Genomic DNA, 24113 nt, shown 5'->3' with positions numbered 1-24113 from the left:
ACCCAGGAGGCAGAGGTTGCAGTGAACTGAGATCGCACCACTGCACTCCAGCTTGGGTGACAGAGTGAGACTCTGTCTCAAAAAAAAAAAAAAAAAAAAAAGGAGGGGGGTAAAAACAAATGAGAGCTGATAACGAGAAAAACTAAAAGACATACAACATAATGCATAATAATAAATAGATACAATAATGATGCTGGGGCATCAAGAAATAGTAAAATTATGTTTAAAAATCTCTTTTAAGGAAATCAGGTAATACAGGGAATTCATTACCTTAAAAAATTTCCAAATGCTTCACCCCCAGTTGTGTTCCAAAATGATAGTAACAGATTGATGACTGTCTTAAAGGCTGACACAACTGATACATGGGAAAACATTTAAATTCTCTGTGAGGTCTCTTTTACTCTGGCTCATTCTAATGAACATTTCTTGACTTATGTAGGCAGTGACATTTCTTTTGTGTGTGAAACAACAGAAGAGGTCATGGGACTTCATAGGTGTATAAATTAAATGTCAGTATGTGCCCTACATGGGATTTAAAAAGGGGTTAGACAACACCTTCAGCTGCCCCTGCTCCACGGAGGTTAGTGGTTCTCCCCAGTCACTGATGTCTAAGACTTTGGACAGTTGATGATTTTCTTACCAGGACAAAAGGCATAATAAGTAATTGTTTAAGTAAGCATTTTATCAGGCAAGAAGTAAAAAGTGTGTGGAACAGTTTAACAATCCCTGTATCCTAGTGTCTTAAAATTTCCACCTGTTTGCAGTTTTAAAAAATCACAGCATAAGGCAGGCATCTCAAATTTCAGCAAACCTTAAAATAACAATTCAGGGTTCATTCAAGTGTTAAAATATTTTACAATACTGGCACAAAATGGTTGGTTTTGCATTTAAATCTTGGTATTTCTTTAAAATTGGAAAATAAGTGATAATAAGTTATCAATACCTATTAGATAAATGAGCTATCAAAATACTAAATGTAGTTTATTATCATATGAGTTTTGAAATTTTACAGCAGAAAAGAATGCTTTCCAACTAAGTTTCTGGGAAAGTCTTATCAACCATGTGTTATTGCTGTCATCTAATAACTTATTACTTAACTGTGAGTTAAGGAAAATGTTCTAAAAGTGAATATACTTCACAAATTATATAAAAATGATTATATAATACCATAAAATTACCTGTTTTGGATCTGATTTCCTGTGAATTTTATGTATTTTGTTTTTTCCATCAGTTTGGTGATTAGTGTATCTATGATCACTTTCTGATTCTGAAAAGCTTCTTCTATAAATTGATACCTGAAGAAATAAGCAAATTATTTCATATAAAAACATATAATGAGGAAAAGTCCAAGAATAAAAAGACTGATAAAAACATAAAATAGGATTATAAAGAATTTATATAACAATCTTTTAAAACATCAAATGTATCCCTAACAAAGCAAGTTTTCCCCACCTCTCAAATTATCCTTCAAGAAAGATTATGGACACGTAAATATTTTGAAAGTTTGAGAACCACGTGCATCCATCATTCAGTTTTATAAGCTTACAGAGTTCACTTTCACTTGGTGGACTTGGCAAAAAATAGTCAATGATATATAATCTGACTTATTAACTATATTGTAATTTCTACATTATGCAAGCCTGCTGAAAACAAACATTTCAAAAGACCATTTTTAAATAATAGGTAGTTATGTTCTAGGGGCCACAAAGAAAAATCGGGATAAATACAGAGAGAGAAGGGCAAAATTCTAGACGTTATGCCTTGTGATAAAACTTTAAGCAACAGTATAATAAGATATAGCACTTTAAAAAGTTTCCAATTTGAAAGTGAGGAAAGATCATTTACTTTGCCAGACTATGTTTGATAACTGAAGAGAAGTTCTAGAGAAGATAGAAAGGCAATGATATAGAAGATACATATCAAGAGTTTTATTTAAGTTTTCCTATAAAATGTACAAAATACAATATTTCTAAATTAACATATTTTATATAATGTGATTTTAAATGTTTACATGTAATTAAATAGGGTTGCCAGTTAGAAAAAGGGGATACCCAGTTAATAATTACATTGGATTTCCTTTGTACATAATCATATCTGTGAATGATAACATTTCAAACACTTTCATAGGCAACTCAAATTTTTTTTATCTTAGTAAACTTTTTCTTTACTACACTTATTTAATATAAGGTTACATGAAATGGTCAAAATGGTCACCCTTATGTTGTTCCTCATCTCAATGCAAAGACTTTCAATATTCCAATATTAAGTACGTTTTCTACTTTCCATAAATAATCTTTATCAGGCTTAGGAAATTCTTTTTTTATTTCTAGTTTGCTAAGATGTTAGGAATGTATATTTAATTTTTATGGAATGTTTCTACTGCTTCTATTGAGATAGGCATATACTTTTTCCTTTATTCTTTTAATATGACATGAAAGGTTTTAGCATCAATGATTTTGGCATGTTAAATGAATTCTGTATCCCCAAAATGAGGCCAAATTGGTTGTGATTACACTGTCCAAAAATGACAATACTACGAGATTTAAGGCAAGTTTTCCCCTCCTCTCAAATCATCTGTTTTCTACTTATTTTCCATTTCTTGGAATTTTCACATTCATTTCATGGGTGAAACTGGCCTGTAATTTTTCATTTCTATTCCTTGTCAGTTTTGGTGTAAAAGTTATGCTGGCTTCATATAGCAAGTTGGAAAGAATTCATTTTTTTTGCCACTCTCCGGACAAGTCTGTATAAGAAAGGGGCTTTTTTGTTTTTTTTTTGTTTTTTTTTGGAGACAGAGTCTCGCTCTGTCCCCCAGGCTGGAGTGCAGTGGCACGATCTCGGCTCACTGCAAGCTCCGTCTTCTGGGTTCAGGCCATTCTCCTGCCTCAGCCTCCCGAGTAGCTGGGACTATAGGCGCCCGCCACCGCACCCGGCTAATTTTTTGTATTTTTTTAGTAGAGACGGGGTTTCACCGTGGTCTCGATCTCCTGACCTTGTGATCCGCCCGCCTCGGCCTCCCAAAGTGCTGGGATTACAGGCGTGAGCCACCGCGCCCGGCCTTTGTTTTTTGAGACGGAGTCTCCCTCTGTAGCCCAGGCTGGAGTGCAGTGGCGCAATCTTGGCTCACTGCAAGCTCCGCCTCCCGGGTTCATTTGCCTGCCTCAGCCTCCCGAGTAGCTGGGACAACAGGCGCCCGCCACCACGCCTGGCTAATTTTTTGTATTTTTAGTAGAGACGGGGTTTCACCATGTTAGCCAGGATGGTCTCGATCTCCTGACCTTGTGATCTGCCCGCCTTGGCCTCCCAAAGTGCTGGGATTACAGGTGTGAGCCACCGCGCCAGGCCAAAAGGGGCTATTTTTACCTTAACTATGTGGTACATTTATTGGTGTCATTTGCATGTGTAATTTTCTTTGTGGGAAGGTTTTAAATTATGAATGAACATTAAAGGACTATTCTTTCTATTGTATTTAGCATAAGTTTTGGTAAAAACTTCATTTTCTAAGAGTTTTCCAATATCATGTAAAAATTTTCATTATAACATTTGAAATATGGAGTAATGCCACTTTCCTACTCCTGGTAGTGGTTATTTGGGCCTGCTCTCTCAATCACTCGTACAGAGAATTGTTGATTATTTAGTAGTCTTTTGAAAGACTGAATTTTTGGCTTTGACTATTTCTACACTTGTCTTTATTATGTTTCTTTTAAAACACACTTACTTTGGGTTTAATCTGCTACTTTTCCTAAACTGCAATAAATGTTTAGTGAATTGACTTTATCCTTAACATACAACATAGGCATTTAATAATATAAACTGTCCTCCAAATATGGCTTCAGTTATTAAAAAGAAAAACCTCAAGGCTTGATTGATATTTTCACTACTATTCAAATCAAAATGTTTTCTAATATCTACTGGAATTCCTTGTTGATGATTTAAATGTATTAAACTGCTTATTTTATAATAATTTCAAAGTTAAATTTCCAAGTATATAGAGATCATATATCTCCTTACACAGATTAATCAATTTTTTAGTTTGCCTCCTCATAGCCCTTTAACCCTTTAATAAATTAAGTGTGCATTTCCTAAAAACAAGGATTTTCTTATGTATTCATAGCAAAGTTAAAAAAAAAAAAAACTGACCTTGTTACAGTACTTTAACCTATAGACCATGCTTCTTACTTGTATCATTTGACTCAATAATGTCTTCTAAATACTTTTTTCCTTTAAACCAGAATTCCAGGATCATGTATCAGCAGACTTTAGTTATCACAAGAATTTCATTTCCAAATATATAGTATCTTTCAATCTTTCCAAAATTAAGACTTTAGCATATGGTCAGTTAAAAATATTTTATTGTAAGAATGTATATTTTGGGGTACAGTGTTCCATAATGTCCATAAGACGTTATGTTAATTGTGTTATTCAAACTTATTTATCTTTTTTTTTTTGAGATGGAGTTTTGCTTTTGTCACCTAGGCCAGGGTGCAATGGTGCCATCTCTGTTCACTGCAACCTCCACCTCCCAGGTTCCAGCAATTATCTTGCCTAAGCCTCCCGAGTAGCTGGGATTACAGGTGTGAACCACCGTGCCCAGCCCTTATTTCTCTATCTTTACTGATTTTTTAGTCTGTTTGTTTTGTCAGTTATGTATGTGTGTATGTATTTATTTGTGCGAGCCACCATGCTTCGCCCTTATTTCTCTATCTTTACTGATTTTTTAGTCTGCTTATTGTGTTGTTTATTTACTTATTTATTTTTTAGAGATAGGTCTTGCTATGTTGCCCAGGCTGAACTCAAACTCCTGGACTTCAGCCATCCTCCCACCTCAGTTTCCTGAGTAGCTAGGTAGCTAGCACTTACAGGTACCTGCCACACTACTCGGCTTCGATTATTGCGTAAAGTGGTAAGATTTTCCACTGTGACTATGGAGTTTTCTATTAGTTTGAAGTTCTGTCATTTTTTTGTAAGTTTATAACCTGTATAAATTTACAACTCATATCTTTTAGATGAAGAGAGTCTTTCATCCTTACAAAGTGTCCCTCTTTATCTCAAATAATGGATTTTGTCTACTATGCCATTTTGCCTCTGGTTAGTATTTATATGGTGTGTCTTTTCCCATTAAGTCTTTCTCATAAAAAGAAAATAGCACATTTTTCTATTTTCCTTCTTATCCAGTCTGAAACCTGTCTTATAATTTGGAACATTTTGTCTGTTCACATTTAGTATAATTATAGTATATTTGTAGATCTACCAACTTACCAAGGCCTCATTATATTCCATCTGTTCTTTATTTCTTTTTCTCACTTTTTTGGCCTTTGTTTATACTGATTATTCCACATCCCCACAACTCTCCACACCTTGGTAATTATATGTACTTATTATTCTTTTAGTGACTACTCTAGACATTACAAAAACAGATATTTACATATCATCTAATATTTGCACTTTTTACCCTCTTCCTAGACTATGCACAGACCTTAGAACATAAATTCCATACCCTTTTAGCACATTTACTGCTATGTGATATACATATACACATACCACACCAAAAAGATACTGTTTCCTCAGTCAACATTCATTTAGATTTACTCATACCTATTATTTTAATTGCTCCATATTCCTTTCTGTATCTTCTATTATTTTTCTTCTGCTAAGAGGTACTTTAAGTGAGAGTTTATCAGGGATATGCTCTCCCAGTGTATTTTGCCTGAAACATTTTTCATCCACCTTCATATTTAAAGAATATGCTTACTGGGTACAGAATTTTAGATTTGAAAGTTACTTCATTTTTGCACTTTAAAAATATTACTTTCTTAATTATCCTGCTAGAGGTTTGTGAAACTTCTTAAATATAGGCTAAATGCCTTTCGTCAGCTTCTGAAAGTTCTCAGCCATTACATTCTGTCTTCAGATATTGCTTCCTTCCCATTCTCTGTACTTTCCATCCTTCTTGGACTGCAATTACATCCATATTAGATCTTCAATGTCTTCTACTTTTCATCCTCCTCTTGTTGATGATGCTTCTTTCTGGATATTTTCTTAATTTTCTTCTAGCTCATTAATTCTCATTTCATGCTATGCCAAATCTGTTCTTAAGCCCTTCTACTGAGTTAATTTCAGATACCGTAATTTTCAGGGTTTTCTTTCTTTTTTTCTTTTTTAAAGACAGGGTCTCATCCTTTCACTTAGGCTGGAGTGCGGTGGCACTATCACTGCAGCCTTGAACTCCCGGGCTCAAGCAATCCCAGGAGCTCAGGTGGGAGCACCTCAGTCTCTCAAGTAGCTAGGAATACAAGCACATACCACTGTGCCCAGCAAATGTTTTGTTGGGATGGGGTCTCACTATGTTCACATTGTCTAATCTCCTAACAAACCTGGTTATTTCTAATTCTGTGAATATCGTTTTTCCAAAATTCATTATTGACTAAGTTGGAGGCCTAGTTGTCTTCTTTGTCTTTCTGGTAAGGATTTACATTTGATTCTACCAGGAAACTTGAGGAGCCAGCGATATGACTTCACTTTAATCCAATTTTAAGTGCTGAGCTTTAGTCCCTGTGAGGAACTACTTACTAGCTAATTTATCTTTACTGTAATAGTGTAGACTTTCAGGGTACCAACTCAAGACAAGGAGACACATTGACCATGCATGATCCTTGCACTCCAGGCCGTGATTTCTCAGCTCTGTGAGCCTATTAAAATTACTCCTCATCTCTAGGCAAATACCTCAAGGGGAGTAAAAGGCCCCCGCCATCCTTAGCCCCAGCTCCAACCCAATCCTGTCCAATAATGCTTTACTATTTTATTAGCTCTAGCATTTCATATAGATAATTTCTGTATTTTGTGCAGGTTTTCTAGTCATTCTCACTGTTGGTCCAAATTATCCAGTCTGCCAGTATCAGGAGCCTAGACCATCATAAGCAATTATATTTTGTATCGATTTGAATCTTACTGTCTAAATCATCTGTTGCTGACCTGAATGATTGTTGAGATGAGATTTAAAAGTCAGCTTTGCTAGGAACTATAATGAATTGGAAAAGGCATGCCTCAAATGTTGTTGACATGAATGTATACAGACCCAGGGCTAGAAGAGCTTCCATTTTCTCAAAAAAGCCAAAAATCTAGATATTTAAAAAATGTAAAATCTCCCCATTTTACAATCCTGGCAACTAGTTCTATATATTTTTAAACAGGGTGTTGGCCACTGTTCTCAATTCAGGATGATTTTGCTCCATAGGATGTTGCCAATGTCTGGAGCCACATTTTGTTGTCACAACTGGGGAGGGTTAGAGGGTTGCTACTGGCAACTAGTTGGTAGAGGTCAAGGATGCTAACCACCATATAACACACAGATCAGTCCCCAACAATAAAGAATTACCTGGCCCAAAACGTCAGTAGTGTCAAAATTGATAAACCCTGGTATAGGCCAGCATACTGCTGGTTACACAAAACCTATTTGCAGACTGCCATTTGATGAGGGTTGGCAGCAGTCCTTTAGTCCTCTAAAGCTGCATATGAATCTATATACGTAACCAAAGATGCTGGTACCTATGCTCTTTATGCTCTAATAACTGACAGTCTCGACATGTCAGTTTGTCACATGTTTCACAGTACAGCTTCAACTGCTCCTTTTTATGAAAAGGACAAAACACGGGTCGCTGGCTGGTGACACCAACTGCCTCTGCAGAAACAATGGGAGACAGAGAGAAGAAAATGAACATAATTGAATAGTAAATAATTATTTGATTGCCCATTTGAATTCACATCTATTGATATAAACACTACAGCTTCACCTATACCATAACTTTCACTAAGAATTACAGATATTAAGATATCACATATTGTCAGCATTTCAGGAAAAAAAGCAAATAACCTTTTCATTTTCCAGGAAGAAATTAAAATTAATTCAGAAGTAAATGAAAGAACTAAGTGTGTAGTTAAAAATATGTTTTATTGCATTAAAAAGCCTTAAGAAGACAGCCCTGGTAAATGAGTATGAACCACCTGGATGTCTTCTATCCCAAATATGGGAGGAGATTTTTTGAAAATGCAATTTGGAAAATCCAGCAGGGCACAGTGGCCCATGCCTGTAGTCTCAGCTATTCAGGAAGCTGAGTTGAGAGGATCAGTTGCTTGAGCACCAAGAGTTTGAGTCCAGCCTGGGAACATTGTAAGACCTCATAGACAGAGACAGAGAGGCAGAGAAAGAGATGGAAAGAGAGGGAGGGAGAAAGAAAATATAATAAAAATGTCTAAAAGGAGTAGTCAAATAACCTACTTTTGTAAAAATCCTAACAGAGGATACCCATTAACACAGAAATAATAATATTTTCATTATTACACTCTAGTTTTCCAGTGTGGGGATAAAACTGGAAAATGTTTATGTCATGTTAACTGAAAAAAATCAGAATATGAATAAATATGGTTAAATAGTAAACCTCAGTTATCTTACTAACAATTAAAAGCAAAATCCAAACATTTCAGAAATAATCTTACCTCCAGAGATTATTACTATTAATAACCTGGTGTCCATTCCTCTGGTTGTTTTTCTAAGTATGGAAGTACATATAGTATAGGGCAGTGTTACATTTTATAAAACAATAAATGGCAGTACATATATTGTCTTTTAAAGATTTTTTTTCTCACTTAACTCTACCTTAGATGCCTTTCTGTATTAGTATATATATCCACCTCTTTTCTTATTTATTAACTGTATAGTATTTCACAAAATAGATAAACCACTATACCGCTTGCTAAGGATATTTGTAAGTTATTCATTTTTCAGTACTGCAAATAATGCTGAAATAAACATATGAAAATTATAAATCATTTAAATGTTTCCACAAGATAAATTCCTAGTGGTAGAATTGTTAAAGGGTAATTCATACAGAGAAAAGCTAAATAATTGTGCCAATTTGTACTCCAACCAGTGTAGAGTGGCTATTAACCATATTAACAGGGGGAACTCTCAAAATTTTTCATCTTTGACAATTTAATAAATGCAAGAGACAGAAAGAGAGAAAGAGAGAAGACACATACGTCACTATCCTAGAATGCATTTCTTTAATAACTGAAATGAAACAATGTTCAGTAATTAGCCATTTGCATTTCTTTTTTTTAATACTGTACAAATCAGTCCCCAGCAATAAAGAATTATCTAGCTCAAAATGTCAATAGTGTCAAAACTGACAAACTAGTATGCTGGCCTATACCAGGCATGGTGGCTCACATCTGTAATCCCAGCACTCTGGGAGCCCAAGGCGGGTGGATCACTTGAGGTCAGGAGTTCCAGACCAGCCTGGCCAACATGGTGAAACCCCATCTCTACTAAAAATACAAAAATTAGCCAGGCATGGTGGCACAGAGATTACATAATCCCAGGCACTTGGGAGGCTGAAGCAGGAGAATTGCTTGAACCCGGGAGGTGGAGCTTGCAGTGAACCGAGATCGCATCACTACACTCCAGCCTGGGTCATGGAGTGAGATTCTGTCTCAAGAAACAAAACAAAACAAAACACATACGCAAAAACCCTAAGGTAACCTGAGAGGAATTACAGATAAAATTAATGAACTAAAACATATAAAACTGATAATTAGATAAATAAATTCAAGAAGTATTTTTGAAGATACAAATATGTAAACACGTAGAATTCAGAATGAAAATGAAAATAACCAGATAGAGAAAATCGGTAATATATTATATTAAAAGCACAACACATCAAGATGAAATATGGAATTAACTCCAGCAATGCAATTCTTTTTTTTTTTTTTTGAGACAGGATCTCATACTGTCATGCAAGCGGAGTGTAATGGCAATGATCACAGGTCACTGCAGCCTCGAGCTCCTTGGTTCAAGCGGTCCTCCCACCATCTCATCTCCCAGGTTGTTGGGATTACAGGCATGTACTATCACGCCCAGCTAATTTTCTTTTTTTTTGTAGATAGGGTTTCGCCATGTTGCCAAGGCTGGTCTAGAACTCCTGGGCTCAGGCAATCATCCCACTTCGGCCTCCCAAAGTGCTGGGATTATACCAAGTCTTTCACTAGTCTCAAACAACAAACACACAAAAAAAAGGTTTTGCTACATTTTGATACATGCTATTACATGGATGAATCCTTAAAATATTACGCTAAGTAAAATAAGTTAGATATCAAAGAACAAATACCATGTGATTCCACTTGTGTGAAATATCCAGAATCAGCAAATTTATAGAGACAGAAAATAAAGGCTGGGTGTAGTGGCTCATGTTTGTAATCCCAGTAGTTTGGGAGGCCAAGGCTGGCGGATCACTTGAGGTCAGGAGCTCGAGACCAGCCTGGCCAACATGGTAAAACCCTGTGTCTACTACAAATACAAAAATTAGCCACGCATGGTGGCGCACACCTGTAATCCCAGTTACAGGCAGGAGAATAGCATGAACCCAGGTAGCAGAGGTTGCAGTGAACTGAGATCACGCCACTGCACTACAGCTAGCCTGCGTGACAAAGCAAGACTCAGTCTCACAAAAAAGAAAATAGGTTTGAAGTTACCAGGAGCTAGGGGAAGAAAAACGGAGTTATTATTATTTTTTTTTCTTTTGAGACGGAGTCTCGCTCTGTCACCCAGGCTGGAGTGCAGTGGCGCGATCTGACTGCAAGCTCCGCCTCCCAGGTTCATGCCATTCTCCAGCCTCAGCCTCCCGAGTAGCTGGGACTACAAGCGCCCACCACCATGGCTGGCTAATTTTTTGTACGTTTTTAGTAGAGATGGGGTTTCACCGTGTTAGCTAGGATGGTCTCGATCTCCTGATCTCGTGATCCACCCGCCTCAGCCTCCCAAAGTGCTGGGATTACAGGCATGAGCCACTGCGTCCAGCCAGAAAATTGGAGTTATTACTTAAAGGGTACAAAGATGCTGATTGGGGTGATAAACAAGTTTTGAAAATAGTAGTGATGCTTGCACAACGCGTAAATGTAATAAATGCCACTGAATTGTACATTTAATAGTTAAAATGACAAATTTTATGTTGCATGTATTTTACCAAATAAAAAACATATGAGTGAACTGTACATTAAAAACAAGACAATAAAACCAGAAATAATAATTACATAAAAAAGCCTCTCTGGCTATCCACATATCAGACAAATAATCATGATGCAGGTTTGCAACAAGAATATCAAAAGAAAAAGAGTTATAAAATATTTAAGCCCACTCTTTGTTGTTACCTTAGAGATAAAAGAAAAATAAGAAAAAGCAATTTTTTTCTCCATTTGTTCTATATTCACACCAGTTGAAGACATTTATAGAAGCAGGAGGACATGCAGTATGAATGTAAAACAGGGTTCTACATCTATTCACATTTTCCAACATTTTTAAGTATTTAAATTTCAATTATAATATAAACCTCTTTTACTTAAGAGTATATATTTAATACTTATCAAAATAAAAGTGTCAAAACAAGTCAATACAGGAAGGAAGAAAAGACGGGGAAAGATAGAAGAAAAAAAAAGAAAATAACTCATGTATTACCTGGAGATACTTCCTCTTTCTGTCTGACAGTATGGTCTTTTGTGAACTTTACCCTCTGATGAGCTCTGATACACGTCTTGCAGAGCCATTCAACACACTCTACACAAAACCCATTAGCTTCTGCGTTGTCCTCACAGCTTGTACACACCTGACAATAAAAGAACCATGGCACATGAATTTTTGAGAAAATGAAAAGCTGGTCCTATCACGAGCTATATATACATGATACACCAACCATATCAGGCTAAATCAGTTAGCCTCCTAATGGTGTTGGGAAATTTTAAACTGACATAGTGTGTTACATTATACACATATGAAATGAAAATACTGTGCAGAGACAAGAATATAAGTACATTTTCTCCTTAATTCAGCATCCCAAATATTTCAACTAGGTATTTCCCAAACATTATGCTAGGAGTGAGAACAGAACAGTCAGGAAAAGCAAACACGGTCCCTGCCCATATGATAACTACAGTCTTATAAATATTGCAGGTTCAAATCCCAGTTCCCTCACTTACTAGCTCAGTGGTCTTGGGCAGGTTACATAGAATACTCATCTTTAATATGAGGGTAATGATACAGATATTACTGAGTAGTTGTGAAGATTAAATGTGAGGCAGATGCACATTATTAGAATAAGCATATCAATATATAACTACAAACTGATAATTACCATAAAGGAAATATACGGAAAGTTGTAAGAACGTATGATGAAGAAATGGATCTCATTTTAGTGGGGTTGGAAGGCTAGGGAAAGCATGAAGAGGGGTTACCCAATGAAGGCTTTTACTTCTAGGAAGAGAGAACAGCATGTAGAAAAAGTCCCAGGCAAGAAGAGCAAGCAGGTTCAAAGAACTGAACAAAGGCAAGTATGACTTAAGTGGTGCGACTGAGGGGAAGACTGGCAAGAGAAGCTAGGACAAGAGACAGGGGCCAGATTAAGTGGAGTCACAAGACAATTTTGGTGTTTGTCCAAATAAGTCTATTAAAAGCTTTTAAGAAAGTGACATGGCCAGATTTGAATTTTTATGTCACAATGGCTACAATATAGAGAACAAATTACAAAAGGAGCAAAAGCGTTTCTGTATAATGACAAGCTAGGAGGATTTTTCAGTGGCTTTGGTGAGGGTTGCTGGAAGTGGGATGTGGAGATGAGAACAGGTTTGACAGCAAAAATTTTTTCCACTTCACTCAGTGGTTGACACTAACCAAATTCCAAATACCTGATAGGTCCATAAACCAAAATCTACCTTTTCTCTGGTCTTATCATCTTCAATCTTTCTAACATCACTTGATACCACTGACTCCTGCTTCCTAGAAATCATGTGAATTCCTTAATACCTGCCAATCCTCCCATCAGATAGCCTGACTGTCACTGGATCCCACCCTTCTTCCTCTGATTCTGTAGTTTTTTATTATAGGGATTGATCTCATCTACTTCCTTAGCCTCACATAGCATCTCTAAAAGGATGTAATCTAAAATTTAATCTCCACAGTAAGCTATAAAAAGAAATGAGTAATTTCTATTTACACCACTCAGGAGAGATTACTAGTACATAAAGTAAAATAAAACAGGAAAAGCATGTGTGTGTAATGCTACTGCTTATTCAAGAAAGATGGTAATATGGTTTGGATCTGTGTGCCTGCCCAAATCTCATGCTGAACTGTAATCCCCAATGTTGGAGGTGGGGCCTGCTGGGAGGTGGGTGGATCACAGGAGTGATTTACCCCTTGGTGCTGTTCTCATGATAGTGATTGAGTTCTCACGAGATCTAGTTAAGTGTGTGGTGCCTCCCCACTCTCTCTTTTTCGCTCCTGCTCCATCCATGTGGATGAGCCTGCTCTCTTCACCTTCTGCCATGATTGTAAGCTGAGCAGATGCATAATGCTTCCTGTACAGCCTGCAGAACCATGGGCCAATTAAACCTCTTTTCTTTATAAGTTACCCAGTCTCAGATATTTCTTTATACCAAAGTGAGACTGAGGAGTGGGCCACTGCTATAAAGATACCTTAAAATGTAGAAGCAGCTTTGGAACTGCGTAAGGGGCAGAATTTCAAACAGCTTGGAGGGCACAGAAAAAGGCAGGAAGGTGACAAAAATTTTGTCCTGGAGATTTGTTAAATTGTTGTGACCAAAATGCTGATAGTAATATGGACAATGAAGTCCAGGTTGAGGAGGTCACAGATGGAAATAAACTTATTGGGAAATGCAGCAAAGGTCACTTTTGTTACACCTTGGCAAAGAGCTCGGTTGGACTGTGCCCCTGCTCTAGGGATCTGTGGAACTCTGAATTTGAGAGATGATTTAAGAGTATCTGGTGGATGAAATTTCTAAGCAGCAAAGTGTTCAAGATGTGATCTGGCTGCTTCTAACAACCTATGCTCATATGCATGAGCAAAGAAATGACCTGAAGTTGGAACTTATATATTTAAAAGGGAAGCAGAGTATAAATGTTTGGAAAATTTGCAGCTTGGCCATGTGGTAGAAAAGAAAAGCCCATTTTCGGGGGAAGAATTCAAGAAGGCTGCAGAAACTGGGGGTAGGGGGAAAGCCTTGAAGGCATTTCAGAGACATTCTGAGCAGCCACTCTTGTCACAGGCCCAGAGGCCTAGAAGGACTGAATGGTTCTGCAGGCCAGGCCAGGCTCAAGGGCTCACTCCCCTGAGAAGCCTCAGGACACTGCTCCCTGTATCCTAGCCTCTCCAGTTCCAGCCATGGCTCAAAGAGGCCCAGATATAGCTCAGGCCGCTGCTTCACAGGATGCAAGACATAAGCCTTGGCAGCTTCCACATGCTGTTAAGCCTACAGGTACACAGAATCCAAGAGGTGAGATTTGGGAACCTCTCTCTGCCTAGATTTCAGAAGATTTACAGAAAGGCCTGGATGTCCAAGCAGAAGCCTGCTGCAGGGGCAGAGCCTTCACAGAGAACCTCTACGTGGGCAGTGCAGAGGAGAAATGTGGGGCTGGAGCACCCACACAGAGTCCCCACTGGGGTCCTCCCAAGTGGAGCTGTGAGAAGAGTGCCACTGTCCTCCAGAACCCAGGAGGGCAGATCCACCAGCAGCTTGCACCTTCAGTCTGGAAAAGTCACAGATACTCAGTGTCAACCCATGAGAGCAGCCTGTGAGAACAGCTGTGGGGGCTGAACCCTGCAAAGCCACAGGTGTTAAGTACAGCTGCCCAAGGCTTTGGGAGCCCACCCCTTGTACTAGTGTGTCCTGGATGAGAGATGTGAAGTCAAAGGAGATTATTTTGGAGCCTTAAGATTTAATGACCGCGCTGCTGGGTTTTGGACTTGCACAAAGCCTGCAGCCCCTTTCTTTTGGCCGATTTCTCCATTTTGGAATGGGAGTATTTACCCAATGCCTGTACCCACAATGTATCTTGCAAGTAACGTAACATGTTTTTGACTTTACAGGCTCACAGGGAGAAAAGACTTGCCTTGTCTTCTCATCTCAAATATGAGACTTAGGACTTTTTGAGTTAATGCTGAAATGGTTAAGACTCTGGGTGACTGTTGGGAGGCATGATTGTGTTTTGAAATGTGAGAAGGACATAAGATTTGGGAGGGGCTGGGGTAGAATGATATGGTTTAGATCTGTGTCCCTGACCAAATTTCATGTAGAATTGTAATCCCCAATGTTGGAGGTCGGACCTGATGGGAAGTGACTGTATCATGGGGGTGGATATCCCCCTTGGTGCTGTTCTCATGGTAGTGAGTTCACATGGAGATGTGTTCATTTAAAAGTGTGTGGCATGGCCGGGCGCGCTGGTTCACACCTGTAATACCAGCACTTTGGGAGGCTGAGGCAGGCCGATCACCTGAGGTCAGGAGTTCGAGACCGGCTTGGCTAACATGGTGAAACACCGTTTTTACTAAAAATACAAAAAATTAGCTGGGCATGGTGGCGCACACCTGTAATCCCAGCTACTTGGGAGGCTGAGGCAGCAGAATTGCTTGAACCTGGGAGGTGGAGGTTGCAGTGAGCTGAGATTGGCCATTGCACTCCTGCTTGGACAACAAGACCGAAACTCCATCTGGGGAGAGGAGGGGAGGGGAGGGGAGGGGAGGGGAGGGGAGGGGAGGGGAGGGGAGGGGAGGAAGGAAAGAAGGAAGGAAGGAAAGAAGGAAGGAAGGAAGGAAGGAAGGAAGGAAGGGAGGGAGGGTGTGGCACCTCCCACCCTCTTTTGGCTCCTGCTTTGGCCACATGTAAGACAAGCGTGCTGCCCCTTCGCCTTCCACCATGATTGTAAGTTTCCTGAGGCTTCCCCAGAAGCTTAGCAGATGCCAGCATCATGCTTCCTGTACAGCCAGTGAAACCGTGAGCCAATTAAACCTCTTTTCTTTATAAATTACCCAGTCTCAGGTATTTCTTTATAGCAATGCAAAAACAGACTAATACAGATGGGATGGAATGGGATAGCTTACTTTTAAATTGTATATTAACATAATATTTAAAAAGGAAGGATAATCCATAAAAGAGATTAAATAGTTACCTACGAGGTTGGGAAGAAATAAGGTAGATGGGTAGACAAGACAGGGATAGAAGTTTATAGATTTTCTTTTCAAACGACATGAATGTTTTATATGTAGTTATGCAATATTTTAAACATTTAAATTCCTAAATGTCAAAAGCAAAATTTAATAAATGAACCTGCCTAATCAAGTGGGTGGCTTAACTGCACAGAGAAGATTTATTTATTTCAGGTAACTTTAAAACATGATTTGGCTGGCTGGGCACAGCGGCTAACACCTGTAATCCTAGCACTTTGGGAGGCCACGGCAGGTGGAATGCCGGATGTGGCAGTGTGCGCCTGTAGTCCCAGCTACTCTGGAGGGCTGATGCAGGAGAATTGCTTGAACCCAGGAGGTGGAGGTTGCAGAGAGCCAAGATCATGCCACTGCATTCCAGCCTGGGCAACAGAGTGAAACTCCTTCTCTTAAAAAAAAAACAAAACAACAACAACAACAACAAAAACACATGATTTGATTGAATATCTCCAGTGCATACATATAACTACTGTCTTCCTTGCTTTCTGTTTTGATACAAACACTCTACAACTTCTATTTTCAGCTCCAACTCCACTCTACTATAAACTCCTATTCAGAAAGCAACATTTATGCTTTACAAGCTGGTTTCACATTCGAGCCTAACAACAGGTAATGCTGGAGGGAGAATGCAACGTCAGAAGAAGGTACTTGATTCTCATAGCTTCCTCTTTTCTTCCTATCTGCATGTAATTTCTGTGAGTATCACACCAGTGATGCAGCTTCATCCCAGCTGCAGCAGTTCCTTCCTATACTGGAGCTAGCTCCAGTTTGCAGACTTTCCAATATTTGTAGGACCAGCTTTACTGTAATCCACTTCAGAGATGCCAGCAACACTGCTTCTGCCCGTCAGAAGTCTGAGTCCGAAGTCAAACACCTAGACCCCATCACCAGCCAAGATGCACTTCCTTCTCAGGTGTTTAAGTTCCACGAGGCCTTTCCTCTGAGCTTTTATCTTTTAATAATTCCATCCTTTTGCATTTGTTCCCTCAGCTGCTTCTCAAAGTTGCTACCTCTGTGATACTTTAAGAATTGTATTTGTATCTTTTCAGAAAATCTTGTATCTAGTCTATAATTCTTTATTTCTTTTCTTTTTTCTTTTTTTTGAGACAGAGTCTTGCTCTGTCACCCAGGCTGGAGTGCTGTGGTGCAATCTTGGCTCACTGCAACTCCCGCCTCTGGGTTCAAGCAATTTTCCTGCCTGAGCCTCCCAAGTAGGTGCCACCACGACTGGCTAATGTTTTTGTATTTTTAGTAGAGACAGGCTTTCACCATATTGGCCAGGCTGCTCTCAAACTCCTGACCTTGTGATCCACCTGCCTCGGCCTCACAAAGTATTGGGATTACAGGCATAAGCCACCATACCTGGCCTTATTTTAAGAAGTAAAATGATTCCTAATTGCACCAAGACTATATTACATATTATGCATATAAATTATGCATATAATATATGTTACATGTATATTATACATACCTATAAACTTTTTTTCCTAGAGAAAACAAATTACATCAATGCAATTAAGAACCAACATTTTGGCTGGGTGCAGTGGCTCACACCTGTAATCCCAGCACTTTGGGAGGCTGAGGAGGGCAGATAACTTGAGGTTAGAGTTTGAGACCAGCCTGGCCAACATGGTAAAACCTCGTCTCTACTAAAAATACAAAAATTAGCAGGGCATGGTGGTGAGCACCTGTAATCCCAGCTACTCAGGAGGCTGAGGCAGGAGAATCGCTTGAACCCGGGAGGCGGAGGTTGCAGTGAGCTGAGATCATGCCACTGCACTCCAGCCTGGGTGACAGAGCAAGACTCTTGTCTCAAAAACAAACAAACAAACAAACAAAAAGTCAATATAGGCTGGGTGTGGTGGCTCATGCCTGTAATCCTATCACTTTAGGAGGCCGAGGCAGGCAGATCACCTGAGGTCGAGAGTTCAAGACCAGCTTGACCAACACGGAGAAACCCCGTCTCTACCAAAAATACAAAATTAGCTGGGAGTGGTGGCACATGCCTGTAATCCCAGCTACTCGAGAGACTGAGGCAGGAGAATCGCTTGAACCTAGGAGGCGGAGGTTGCGGTGAACCGAGTTCACACCATTGCACTCCAGCTTGGACAACAAGAGCAAAACTCCATCTCAAAATACAAAAAAAAAGTCAATATATACTTATACTTTCTTTTATAAATACAGTCTCTGCCGGGCGTGGTGGCTCACACCTGTAATTCTAGCACTTTGGGAGGCCGAGGTGGGTAGATCACAAGGTCAGGAGTTTGAGACCAGCCTGGCCAACAAGGTGAAACACTGTCTCTACTAAAAATACAAAAAATTAGCCAGGCGTGGTGGCACGCGCCTGTAGTCCCAGCTACTCGGGAGGCTGAGGCAGGAGAACTGCTTGAACATGGGAGGAGGAGGTTGCACTCCAGTCTGGGCAACAGAGCGAGACTCCGTCTCTAAATAAATAAATAAATAAATAAATAAATAGTCTCTGTTAGATAATTCCCTGAAAGGCCTAGATAGGTGACCAACTCAATGATGATGAGCACCCATTGTACCATACTGTGGTCTCCAAATATTATTTCCCATGAAAAGGAATCAAGGCACCTAGGAGAAATGGATGCTTCAAGGTCTAGAACAGAAAATGACAGAAAAAACAGCAAGGGAGAGAGCAATGACTACTACAGACTCAAACAGAGGGACACAGACACACACACACACATATACACACACACACACACACATACTCTTCTCATTAGTCACCTCTGAAGAATCCTAAGAAATTAACTCACTGCTCTAAAAATTGTCAACTAAAGGGAAGGAATCAAAATTGAACTGACCTTTCCCGGATGAACCGTAGGTCAGGGTAATCAAAGAATTGATGAAGGAAGCTTTCTCTTTCTATTTCAGTTAAGAAATAAAGAGGAATAATAGAATTAAAATGTCACTATTTTTCAAAGCCCTCATGAAATAAGCAATCTTGGCAGTGATCATTAATGGCCACTAACATCAGAAAAAAGAAAGACAGCCAGACACCATATGCTTCCTGATGAGCATACACATGGACATATGGATCAAAGTATTCTTACCCTTCTCCCGCAATGGAACCAGAACCTAAACAAGCCACTATGTTTCATTTTAATTCACAGTTTCACAAAACATAGAATCAGCATGTTAAATGACTTTATGGAAATTATCAGCAAAATTCAGAATAAAACTAACTCTTTTGAATATGCAACCCAGTTTATGCAACGAAAATGTTAAATGGGAAGAAAAGGAAAGCAAGAGAAGCAAAGGGGTAACTTGAGATTAATTAAAAGATAGTTTTGAGGCAAATCAACCAAATGTACTGTGTAGGCCTTGTTGGATCCTTATGGAAACAAACCACTGTTTTAAAAAAAACCTGTAATAATTAGATCCATTTGATTACTGCGTAGATATTTGATAATAATAAGAGATCATTAAGCATTTGAAATTTATTTATTTATTTTTTTTTTTGAGATAGGGTCTCACTCTGTCACCCAGGCTGGGGTGCAGTGGCGTAATTATGGCTCACTGCAGCCTCCATCTCCTTGAGTGCAGGTGATCCTCCAACCTCAGCCTCCCAACTAGCTGGGACTACAGGTCCACACCACCACACCCAGCTTGCTTGCTTTTCTTTCTTGTTCATTCTTTCGTTCGTTCTTTCATTCATTCATTCATCTATTCATTCGCTCAGACAGGATTTCACCATGTTGCCCAGGCTGGTCCTTTTATTTTTACATAGAAATTCATATGGTAGTTATGTTTACAGAAAAAATATTTTATTTAAGTACATGCCAAAATATTTACAGATGAGGCCGGGCGCGGTGGCTCACCCTTGTAATCCCAGCACTTTGCGAGGCCGAGGTGGGTGAATCACCTGAGTTCAGGAGTTCGCAATCAGTCTGGTCAACATGGTGAAACCTTGTCTCTACTAAACACACAAAAATTGGCCAGGTGTAGTGGTGGGCGCCTATAATCCCAGCTACTTGGGAGACTGAGGTTGCAGTGAGCCAAGACCTCGCCATTGCACTCCAGCCTGGGCAACAAGAGCGAAACTCCGTCTCAAAAAATAAAAATTAAAAATTAAAGATGACATTACATAATGGCTGGAATTAACATCAATGTAATCTAGTGGTTGGGGGTAATCAGAGTATGCACAAAACAAGAGTTGATGGCTATTGATCTAGGTGATGGGTCCACGGACGTTTGTTATGTCAACTGTTTCTTTGGTAATGCTTGAAATTATCTACAACAAAAAGTTTTTAAAACTTTTCAAAATCTCCAGCTATGAACTCTCTTTAGAGCACCACTCTAACCATGGATGATGACACCTCTACAGTCTCACAGGCAATGCAAACTCAATCACATTCAAAACCTACCTACCTCCTACCCTCTTTATCATGATCTCTGTGATAGGCACCATCCAGGCAGTAAAACATCTCTCACCTTCCACACCCAGTCAGGCATATCAAGTTCTCTCTGGGTGGTAACTTCCTTTCCTTATTGCTACCATGCTAATTCAGCTCCCACTACCTCTTGCTAAGTACTGCCTGGTTTCAATTCATCCCCCATATGACCTCTCTACTCTCCATCCTTACCAAATGCCCCCAGCAGCACCCTACTCTCATACCACATTTCCTACCTCAACCCATGCATGCCCAGTGTCAACATTTAGGATGTCTATTGGACTCCATCTCTAGTTTAACTTCTTCCTACTATGTTTCTGTGACAGAAGCAGACTAAAACATAAACGTACTGAAAACTAATTGATCACATGGAGGTAATAAAGAAGCCTCTTAAACTTGTCCTTTGGATTAGAATCCCTTTAACTCTCATGTCCTATTATCATCATTTCATGCCATACGAATATCCTACCTGGTTGACATTTATTTATGCTACTTTACATTTGAGGATTATTTATGCTACTGTATTTTTTAGTTTTCTGGATTGAGCATGCACATGTACTACTATGAATATGACTAATGAATATCTAGGATATCTAAGATAGCTACATGTGACACGATAGGTGTCACATGTAAAGCAAAGTGACATGACACAATGGAAGACGGAAACAAAATCATTTGTATTTAGAAGAGAACTTTCAGAGGACTTAAGTGCTCAACACTGTAACCTACATAAATAATTATGTTTTTTCTTTAAGGGTGGTTTCACAATTAAATAATTAGAAAGTTTATCTCCCGCAGCAAGCCTGTATGTTTTGGCCTTTGATAAGGTTCACATCAGGAAGAATTGTGGATACTTTCCAAACTACAAAAACAGGTATTTTAGTCAGTAGTGGCTATGTTCATTTAAAGTGAACCTTAAATTCCTGTAGCTCTACCAAGGAACAAAAAACTAAAAATTCAACAGAAAGTACAGAAATTAACCACGTGATTACTAAAGAGTCCTGAAAAACATAGCTAATAATTGCTTTTCCCTAACCAGATTTAGTTCTTTCCCAGATCTTCTGTTCCAAGTTAAGGGAACTGCTTAGAGGAATCATCAATGAATCATGAGCCAAAAGTAGACTAATACACTATACTCAGCACAAGCTGTAGAATTAATCTCAACATGGCTAACCCCCACTGGAGTACTATAGATCATGCATGATAGATTTGACATCTAGATTTAAGAAGCCAACAGAGATGTTCTACATGTGGGTTACAGAAGTTAGAAAGAAAATAAAAACACCATTGGACCTCTAAATCCAACACCTTGGACAATGCTACAAAATGAGGCTTTAGTTAGCTGGACGTGGTGGCATAAACCTGAAGTCCCAGTGACTCAAGAGGCTATGGTGGGAGAATCACTTGAGCCCAGGAGTTGGAGACTGCAGTGAGCTATGACTACATCACTGAACTCCAGACTGGCTGACAGAGTGAGACCCTGTCACTACTACTACTACTACTACTACTACTACTACCACCACCGCCACCGCCACCGCCGCCACCGCCACCGCCACCGCCACCACCACCACCACCACCCCTTCCCCAAAAAATAAATGAAGCTTTCAAAGTAACACCCTGTAGAAAAGACGGCTTTCTTAAAAATGTAAAAACTTTACAGATCAAAGACATGGAGTCTTTCATATGTATCATTATAGAGCTTATCATTAAAATAGAAAAAAAGTGAAAAACTGAGCTTGAAATAAAAATCTCATTGTCAATACACAGAAAAGTACAAAGAAATGAAATAATGTCAAATATAGAATAATGGTTTCTCTGGAGGAGATTGGAATGTGGGTATGCAATCAAGAGTTTCTGGATTGTCCCTGTTTCACTGTTTAATTTCTTAAGGTGAATTATTCATTATTCTTTATATTCCTTTTTAAATGTTATATAATTTTATAGATCAATTATCTAATGTTTGGCTCCTTTTAAAGACCTCCAGCATTTTAGGTTGCCTCATCAATAGTTGGCAAAAGAGGTTAGGCATGGTAGCTTACACCTATAAACCCAACACTTTGAGAGGCCGAGGTGAGTGGATTACTCGAGGTCAGGAGTTCGAGACCACTATGGCCAACATAGTGAAATGCCACGTCTACTAAAAATACAAAAATTTGCCGGGCATGGTGGCACACGCCTGTAATCCCAGCTACTCATGAGGCTGAGATAAGAGAAGCACTCGAACCCAGGAGGAGGAGGTGGAAATGAGCCAAGATCGTACCACTGTCCTCCAGCCTGGGGAACAGTGCAAGACTCCATCTCAATTTAAAAAAAAAAAAGAAAAAGAGGCTGGGCGTGGTGACTCACACCTGTAATCCCAGCACTTTGGAAGGCCAAGGCAGGAGGATCACGAGGTCAGGAGATCGAGACCATCCTGGCTAAAACAGTGAAACCCCATCTCTACTAAAAACACAAAAAATTAGCCAGGCGAGGTGGTGGGCGCCTGTAGTCCCAGCTACTTGGGAGGCTGAGGCAGAAGAATGGCATGAACCCGGGGGGCAGAGCTTGCAGTGAGCCGAGATTGTGCCAACTGCACTCCAGCCTGGGCGACAGAGTTAAGACTCCGTCTCAAAAAAAAAAAAAAAAAAAAAAAAAAGAGCTGGCAAAAGGTTCAAGACGTAATACACTTACCTGATTTGACTTTTCTACTGTACTGCTGGGAACCTCAGTAGTGTCCTTCACAAAAAAGTTATCTATGATGTGTCTCTCTGCACATTCTTGGCTGCAAACTGGGCATCGAATGACTCCAACTGGGAAAAACAAAATTATATTCTAAGTTTTAATACAAATATACTGAGTACTTAACCAACACATCCCATTCAAACTGTGACTTGGTTCTTTTTCAATGTCCATTCTTTTTAAATTCATACCTGCTGTCACTTAAAAACAATTGTCTATGTAAATATACTGATTTTATCTATACATCACACATGAAATACTAAACGATGCATAAATTCTTCATAATTTTAAATGAAATGCCTCCCTTCCCCCACATCACCATGGGCTAAATGCTTTTACTGTTTAGCAACTTCTCTAGCAGTGGTTTTCCAACAGAAATGTACAGAACCATATGGGAGATTTTCAAAAGAACAAGGAGCTCAGGTTTTCTCTAGAGCTACAAAATGAGGATTTCTGGAAGTAGAACAGAGACATGCTCCTTTTGTTTAAAATCGCCACAGAGATTGTGAAACACCATTTCCTTTTAACAAATGCAAACAGTATTCCTTTGAACAAAAAATAATAGTCTTTCGTAGTGCTTGGTAAAACAATAAATAATAACAAACGAGTTAAAACGGTAATATAAACTTGATGCCATATAATTTATACTATGGAAGACTGCAGTAAGGTTCCCAGATAGATTTTTTAATGAAATGCACAAGAACAAACACAAAGTAATCCAAAGGCCAATTTCATTTGTATAAACAAATAACAAACAAAAATTTAATTTAAAAAAATTTTTTACAATAGCAACAAAAATGCATTAAGTGCTTAGAAATAAATTTTAAAAGATTGTGAAGGTTATTGTGCAGGAAAATATTAAGCTATATTTAAAAACATTTTAAAATATCTAAATCATGAAGAAAGCATGTTCATG

General features: G+C 39.0%; 1 protein-coding gene across 3 annotated transcripts in view; it reads right to left on the bottom strand.

The window, feature by feature from the left end:
• Positions 1 to 24113, bottom strand: part of TRIM24 (tripartite motif containing 24) — a 124007-nt gene that overhangs the window by 56464 nt on the left and 43430 nt on the right. For all 3 annotated transcript variants that reach the window (XM_005550884.5, XM_005550885.5, XM_065542623.2), the window contains exons 2-5: positions 23150 to 23268; positions 11507 to 11654; positions 7546 to 7678; positions 1179 to 1295 (exon numbers count right to left, since the gene is read on the bottom strand). In XM_005550884.5, the coding sequence (XP_005550941.1) occupies positions 1179 to 1295; positions 7546 to 7678; positions 11507 to 11654; positions 23150 to 23268 (517 nt within the window). The remainder of the gene's footprint in view (positions 1 to 1178; positions 1296 to 7545; positions 7679 to 11506; positions 11655 to 23149; positions 23269 to 24113) is intronic.

This window comes from Macaca fascicularis, chromosome 3 (assembly GCF_037993035.2).
Source record: "Macaca fascicularis isolate 582-1 chromosome 3, T2T-MFA8v1.1".
In the NCBI taxonomy this organism is placed as follows: domain Eukaryota; kingdom Metazoa; phylum Chordata; class Mammalia; order Primates; family Cercopithecidae; genus Macaca; species Macaca fascicularis.
Note: the sequence above shows the minus strand (reverse complement) of the source record. Positions and strands in the feature narration are given on the sequence as shown.